At 37.1% G+C, this 7741-nt stretch overlaps 1 protein-coding gene across 5 annotated transcripts; it reads left to right on the top strand.

Annotated features, from left to right (window-relative positions):
• Positions 1-383: 383 nt before the first annotated feature.
• LOC133289658 (uncharacterized) lies at positions 384-7452 on the top strand. 5 transcript variants are annotated; one of them, XM_061487650.1, is made up of 10 exons: positions 384-966; positions 1462-1961; positions 3010-3206; positions 3316-3483; positions 4398-4739; positions 5540-5689; positions 5778-5927; positions 6023-6229; positions 6409-6727; positions 6863-7452. In XM_061487650.1, the coding sequence occupies exons 1-10, from the start codon at positions 534-536 to the stop codon at positions 7211-7213; spliced, it is 2817 nt and encodes a 938-aa protein (XP_061343634.1). In that variant the 5' UTR covers positions 384-533; the 3' UTR covers positions 7214-7452. The 5 variants fall into 5 exon arrangements, with proteins under 5 accessions (XP_061343634.1, XP_061343633.1, XP_061343632.1 ...); XM_061487651.1 differs by adding an exon at positions 1283-1352 and having other exon boundaries at positions 843-966; positions 6409-7452; XM_061487649.1 differs by having other exon boundaries at positions 1474-1973; positions 6409-7452.
• The last annotated feature ends 289 nt before the right edge of the window (positions 7453-7741 follow it).

The following is a 7741-nucleotide window of genomic DNA, read 5'->3' as shown; positions in this document are numbered from 1 at the left end:
TCTTATGAGAAATACTAGTGCATGCATGAATGAATCTTTTTTTGCTCTATACAATTATTTTTTTTGTTTAGTATCTACAGTGGGAGGCCTACGAGGCCTGTAGACTTTCTTATTTTTAAAATGGGCCGGGTTTGACCTACAAATAAAACCTTTAATAGACCAGTAGGTCAGATAGACTGAATTTTTTTTACGTAGGCTTGGACAGACCAAAGCCAACCCAACCCATTTACACTCCTAGTTCCAATAAAACACAATCCCAGTTGGTGAAAGTCGAGTCCAAAAGAAGCCCAATGACCCAAAAAAAAATGTGACTGGTGAATCCCTTAAGTCCAGTCGAAGGAAAAAGAGAAAAAAAGGCAAGTCGGCAACCGCTACAAGAAAAGGAAAGAAATCCAGAACGCGTCGTGTCGACCTCCCATTTTAATAAATACGCGCTGTAATTCAAACCAATCACCGCCTTCAAATTCAACACCCAAAAACATTAATTCACTCTCTGAAAAAAGTGAAGACAAAACCCTAGCCGTATATCACCAATGGCTCCTCGCGCCGATGAATATGAACAAGAGAGCCTCTCCGCCACCGACGAAGAAGAAGAAGACGACGATGAAGGTTTTAAGGAGGACATGGCTGCGCTCGCCAGAGCCTGCACCATTGCCGGTACCCGCTGCGACAACGATTTCACCGCCTGCCGTGATCTCACCATTCACTCCGACCAAATTCAGGCCGAGGACCCGCTCTTGGCCGCCGGAGATGCCATTGTCCCCGTAACCGATGACTTCGGCTTCGACTCTGACTCGGACGCTGACGATATAAAGTGCCTTGAAAGAGTGCAGAGCCTCTACCAGCCTTTGTGTTCTCTTCCCCCTAAGACCACAGCTTACATCGACTACGATGATGATGACGACGGCGAGGACGATTTTGCGACAGTCCGTGCTATTTTTAATCGGTTTTCCAACTACAACGAAGGTAGGTATTTGAATTCAGTCATCACTTTGATTTCTCTTTGTGCAAATTTGTTTGTTTGGGCGATGACTGATGCGTATTGGAAAGAGAATGCAACGTGCGGGTTAAGTAACTGTGGAATTTCGAATTTTATTAGTTAATGTATGTGGTGATTTGAGCTTAGCTTTATTTGATTTCTGGGTCTCTGGTAATGTGTGCCTTCCTGTGTTTGTCTATTGTTTGTAAAAAAGAAAAAAAGAATGAAGGAAAGAAAAAGAGAAAAAAGTTGTTTCTTGGTATGCACTACACACAGTGACTGACATTAAATTATGTGTTTTAGGTGACAAAAATGTCTCATTGAAGTCATTTTCTTCACCTATTTACCATCGTTTATATATTCTGCGACTCTGGTATTGCTCGGCTTGGCTTTGGTGTATAAATTTTTAAGTTGTCTTGTTGTCAGTTTTTTTTTTTGCTTCCATTCTTTTCACACAAACTTGGCATGCTGAAAAATATCAGGTCCTAATGAAGGCGGAATGGGAACACCAGCTGAGGGGGATCGGGCCTTAAGCCTTGGCTATAAAGGGGATATTGTTAACAGCTCGATCTCTGACAGATCAGATGATGGTGAATTATGTCCTGTTTCTCAATATCCTAATATGACCACCAATTTGTTGACTGCGAACAATGAAATGAAGCATTGTGGTTTTGTTGAGAGTTTTATATCTGATCCCTGCAAGTTAACTGAATTACCACCGAAAAGATCAAGCTTTCCTCCATCGGCTCAGGCTTTTATTGATGCCATCAAGAAGAATAGGTCTCTCCAGAGATCTCTTAGACGTAAGTTGACTGAGACTGAAGCTAAAATTGAGAAAAACAAAGAGCTAAGGGACAAAGTTAAGATCCTTAAGGACTTCCAGCTTTCATGCATTAGAAGGACAGGGAGTGCTTTATCACTAAAAAAGGATTTCCGTATTCAGTTAATATCAGCAAAAAAGTCTTATGCTCCAAATGAAAAGGTTGGTCACTTGGTTGTGTAATACTTTCATAGTTCTTTGAACTCTGAAGTCTTAGTTATGTTTCATATTGATTTCGTTGTGAATTTGTGGTCACCGGTCAGATATTGTATATTCTCATGGGTAGATGGCTGAATATCATTTAAAATTTCCCTTCATTTGAAATATAATTTTTGAAATTACATGACTATAGTGATTCTCTGTTGTGATATATGCTTGTATTATGTTCATACAGTTATTGGATCTGAATGGATAATATCAAACTGGAATGTAGGGGAATGGCTCTCTCTATACAGTCCTTGTTATCTGTTTCTTGTATTGTGTCTGTCTTTGGGGGATTGAGTGGATTAAATCTTTTGCATAACAATCTTACGTAGTAGCTTAATCTAATATAAGAATTTTATAAACTAGTACAAAGACTTAGAGCTCGTTTGTTTTTGCTTTTTCTAATAAACATGTTTAAATTTTTTTAGGATAATTAGATATTGTCAAAAAAAGAAAGAAGAAGCAAATGTATCATTATCTATTTACTTAACATATGTGATAGTCTTAGTATGTCTCTGATAGGACCCACCATAGTTTGGGCCCCAAATGTAGAAATAGGCCCAAGTGAAAACACTGGCTGTGCTGACTCAGCAGAATAGAAAGGAAGCATGGGAGAGCAAGGTGGTTACGACTTACGGGGGAATTGGTTAAAAGGGGAGGATTGGTGCTTGAAAGGATCATCTTGGAGAATATTGTTGGATTGGAACCCTTGGGAGAGAGTGAAGCCTCTCCAATTGCTTCACAACTATCCTTTACTGTATTTCCTTTACCGTTATACATTTCCAGTCTTGTAATTGTTTCCTTTACTTGTAATTGGTCTCTGTTTACTATCATAGGTTCTGTAATTGCCACTTGATTTCCATAAATATATGAAACACCTGATTATTCAGGCCAAAGAGTTCCGGGTTCTCTGTTATTAATTGATTGTTCCTTATTTTACTTTGAGGTCTGTATCAGTCTCTAACAAATATTGGCAATCCTTGATTTAATTTTTTTATTTGGGCAGAACCATAAAAAAATATCTGCAATGTGTTATGGCCCAGATGAGAATCCTCTTGTCCCTTCTTATAAGATGGTTTTGGAAAGATTTGCGCTTTCATTGGATCGGAAAAAATGGTCATCTGTGGAAAGGGAAAATCTTAGGAAGGGAATTAAGGAACAATTCCAAAAAATGGTGTATCAAATTTCAGTAGACAGATTAAGGTAATGTCTATTCTGGTTTGATATATATTACTAAGTGTGCCATTTGACCTTTGTGTCCCTTAACCCTATTGTGGTTTGATTTTTTTCCCTTGATTTATCTCCTTGACAGTTCAGAGTGTTCATTTGGAGGTGCAAATGACTTGGATAGCATAACTGAATCTGTTAAAGCTCTTGAAATTTCATCAGAGTGGGTTAGAGAATTTTTACCTAAAGTTGATTGGGATCAGTTGGCTTCCACACATCTTTCTGGTCGTACTGGTGCTGAATGTGAATCAAGGTATGTATTTTCTATTTGATGAACTTCTGTTTTCTCTGTATTGATATGTATGAAAAGATGGTTCTTGTTTTACGATAAAGCTTTGTGTTTTATGTTTATGTTATTGTGCTATATTCATACCCATATCATATTTTGTCCTAGGAGAACTACATTGACTCTGCATTATTGAGATAACGTGGATTGAACATTTTGCAATGTTATTTTATATGCGTAATGAGGTACAAGACCCTAACATTGAGTTTGAAGTTGGTGAAAGAAAAGATGATCGCACTATAATTTAGTACCCATTTAAGCCAGTTTACTCTTTTTTTTTGGGGGGTTGGGGGGGGGGGGGGGGGTTACATCTTGAGTACATGTGAGGTTCATATTGAAAACAAACTGGCAATCTCTTTAGATAGGATCCTGGTTAGGATGGAATAATGTATTTTCTACACGTAGTTGTTTAATTCAGGTTGGGTATTAAATTCTACCAATATCATCATCGTATTGAAGGTCAAAACGTGTCTTCATATGCACAGTAGATCTGTTTTTAGCTGCTTCGTTATCACTGTGTGTCATATTCTTGGTCTCTTCCCCACAGTTCTTTGACTATTGTTTCATGTTTACTGCCTTTCTGTGAAGAATATCTTACCCCTGGCGTTGCAGACATCTATGACGATCATCATCACAGACAGTTTACCATTTTTGGATTTCAATAAGAGTTCGAGATCAACATAGATCATGCAGGTGGGCATGTACATGACATGATTTTTAAAATGGTGGTTCTTAATATGTCTGTGATGATTGTCATCACAGATGTCTGTGACACTTATTTCTTGAATGTACTGTAGACTGTAGAATAATGTCTATATGTATGTATGGATGGATTCTCATACTTATGTTTCTCTTATTTTTTAAATGGTTTACGTTCACAGGTGGTTGAATTGTGAAGATCCCTTGATCAAACAAGACCCATGGACTAGGGAAGAGGATATGTCTCTTTTGCGTATTGTTCAAGATAAGGGCATTGGGAACTGGATTGATATTGCTGAATCATTGGCGGCCACAAACAGGACTCCGGATAATAATACAAACAGGACTCCATTTCAATGCTTGGCACGATATCAAAGGAGCTTAAATTCTTCCATGCTAAATAGTGAATGGACTGAGGAAGAAGATGCTCAACTTTGTTCTGCTGTAGCATATTTTGGTGAGCAAGATTGGCAGTCTGTGGCTTCTGTTTTAGAAAGGCGGACTGGAACACAGTGCTCAAATAGGTCAGTCAGCTATTTGGTTTATTATTTTTGTAATTACATTTTACATATGATCGTAAGTCTATTAACTGAAATCAAAAACAATTTTCTATTAGCCTATCCCACAAATTAGTGAGGCTCGTATAATGAAATAGTTTTAAAGGCCCGTCATAAGTAATTTGAAATCAATTTTTTTTTTTCTCAAATGAATAATTAGATTTCTGCTCGGTGTAGTTTGATCCTCAACTGCATGACTTCTTTGTTTATATAGTATTCTTGTTGAAAATTGAAAGGATGAGAGAAGTATTTATCCTGCTGTAAGTTGAGCTTCAAACCTTTCTTTTGGTGACAGAAAATAGTAATATCTTACCCTGTTGTATTGGTTGGTGATTTACAATCTGGTTTTTAGCTGGGAATATCTGGTTACAACTTTTGGATGGTAGCTTTTTATGTTTTTCCAAACCCAAGCAGCCAAGGATTGAATTCTGTTAAGCATAAATAATTGTTCCCTCCTAGAGGATAGTCTTTGAAGCAGTACATTACTTTTTTTACCTTTGCCACAGTGCATCTTAAACACCATGAAATTTTCAATGGTGACTAGTTTCTATATCTTTATGACAGGGAGACAGGAATATTGTTTATCATTTTGAATAGTTCTTAAGACTCTGTTTCTTTACTTTTCTTTTTTTTTTCTCTTATAAGGTTGCTTTATGTTGAAAATAAAGGAAAGAAAATGATATGCATATTCTCTAAAATGAAATGACACCATTATAACCAAACATGGTCACTGGTATAAAAAACTTAAACATGATTAACCAATGCAGATGGAAAAAATCGCTTTATCCTAAGAGGAAAGGGAGCTTTACTCCAGAGGAGGATGAACGCTTAATAGTAGCAGTCATGCTTTTTGGACGGAAATGGATTCAAGTAGCTAAATTTGTTCCTGGAAGGACCCAATCTCAGTGTAGGGACAGGTAATGTATTTTATTTTAAAAATTTTGGTAAAATAGATTTTTTATAATTTAGGGTTCCTGTTAAAGTTTTTAAGCATTCTTGTGGCAGATACCTCAATAGTTTGGACCCTTCTTTGAAATGGGGTGGATGGACTAAGGAAGAGGATTTAAGATTAGAAGCTGCAATTGTCAAGCATAGATTCTGCTGGTCTAAGGTTGCTGAAGATGTGCCTCCTCGCACTGATTCTCAATGCCGGAAGTACGAGTTCAGAATTAACTTTGTCAATGAAAAATCTTTGTTTTAAATCTTTAAATTTTGTTATTTTACTTATCTGTTTTCCTTACATTGATCAGGAGATGGAGGGTGTTATTTCCTGATCAAGTTCCTTTGCTTCAAGAGGCAAGAAAGACTCTAAAGTCTTATCTTGCTAGTAACTTTGTTGATCGAGAATCTGAACGCCCGCCCCTTACACTGAATGACTTTCTTCCTTTACGTATGTTAGTTTCACCATCTGATGATGGTGCTGTGAATCTCCCCAGTAAGCGGAAGAGGGAGTCAAGGTAATCCCCCTTTAAAACATACCTTTCATTTCCCCTCTTGATTCTTGACAACTTAGAGATATGATGCCAGCTTTATTGAAATTATTGTTTCGGTATATAATCTTGGCCATATAATGTTTAAAATTGAATATTGCTTTAATCTTGCCTTTGATTTTCTAATTCCCATTCATTGCATGCAGCAGAATAAGGTCTAAAAAACATGTAAATGAAGCTCGACCCTGTCCCAAGGAAGTACAAGATGTAGTATGTAGTGACCAGGTCAATACTTGTGGTGTAGATGTCTCATTCATTACGAGCAGTAATGTTCCCAAGAAAATGAGGTCCAAAAGACATGCGAAAAAGGCTCGAAATTGTCTCAAGGAAGTAGAGGATACAGTAAATGGTTACGAAGTCGAGACATGTATTGAGAGTTCAGAAATTCAAGATTGGGACAACAAAACTCTTGCATGCTTTTTACGCAACAAATCAAAGAAGAGACGATTTAAATGTACCAAAAATGTGAGTCCGGCTTTCTCTCCCTCTGGGACAACAATTGTATCTAAGCAGATTGAAAATCAAATCCCATCTGGTGAGGAAGATGGGTTGTCTCAGTCATGTGGTACTGATGGAACTAAAGATTTGTCCATGCGGCAGATTGTTGTTTATCACAGACAAGTGACAAAACCAGAAGATGCAAATAGATCGACTGGGGATGATGACGATGATATGACTCTTGCTTGCCTTATGGGTAACAAATCAAAAAAATTGAAAAAAGGATCTTTGTTACTTCGTGAAGTGCATTGTGGAAACAATCCAACCATCATAGTTGATGGCGATAGACCGTCAATGTCAAAGCTTGTTGAAGAGGAGACTGTTTTGCATGGTGTGGCTGAACCCACAAACGTAAATGTGGAAGAAAAAGATTATGACCTGCTTGCTTCTTTCCTGCAAAATAAGACAAAGAGACAGCGAAGAAGAGCCAATGTTCATAAAAGTAAGTGTTAATTATGTAGGCTGGAATATTTATTTTTTTGTTTTCCGATTCCTATGAATGAATAGAAGAAAATTTGACATAGTTTTAGGGGGCAGTGATTTCTCTGATGTACGAAGTATGCAAGTGCAGTTTTGCTGAGCTTGGGCCTGTACATACAGATTTTTCGGCCTAGTGCACTTTGTAACTTTGGGACTGCCAGAATTCTGTTCCCGTTTTATTTTTTGTATTTGTTTTTAATGTTCTAAAGCTTGAAGGGTGAAAATTATATGGTGCGTCTCGGTTTAGTTTTGAAGAAGTTTTGATTCATCGTGAAACTTTCTACTCTGTACCAGGTACTATGTAGTATCAAATCATGAAAATAATTTTTGGCTATCATAGCAACTATTTAGGAAGCTTAATTCTTTTAATAATGTAGTAACATATTATTAGATGAAAATATAACAAATTTACGTTGACATAAGTCATGTGTGACTGGATCTCTATAAAACCGCTATTATCAAATAACTCAAGTCTCAAAAATAATATAAGTCATGTGTGGT

This window comes from Gastrolobium bilobum, unplaced genomic scaffold (genome assembly GCF_033153095.1).
Source record: "Gastrolobium bilobum isolate Gb01-03AN ecotype WA unplaced genomic scaffold, APGP_CSIRO_Gbil_v1 utg1031, whole genome shotgun sequence".
Taxonomy (NCBI): Eukaryota; Viridiplantae; Streptophyta; class Magnoliopsida; order Fabales; family Fabaceae; genus Gastrolobium; species Gastrolobium bilobum.
Note: the sequence above shows the minus strand (reverse complement) of the source record. Positions and strands in the feature narration are given on the sequence as shown.

Coding starts and splice junctions, on each gene's coding strand:
- LOC133289658 (XM_061487649.1), top strand. CDS start 534: ATGGCTCCTCGCGCCGATGAATATGAACAAGAGAGCCTCTCCGCCACC. Junction 1,974..3,009: donor ATGAAAAGGTTGGTCACTTG/GTTGTGTAATAC, acceptor TTATTTGGGCAG/AACCATAAAAAAATATCTGC. Junction 6,230..6,408: donor AAGCGGAAGAGGGAGTCAAG/GTAATCCCCCTT, acceptor CATTGCATGCAG/CAGAATAAGGTCTAAAAAAC.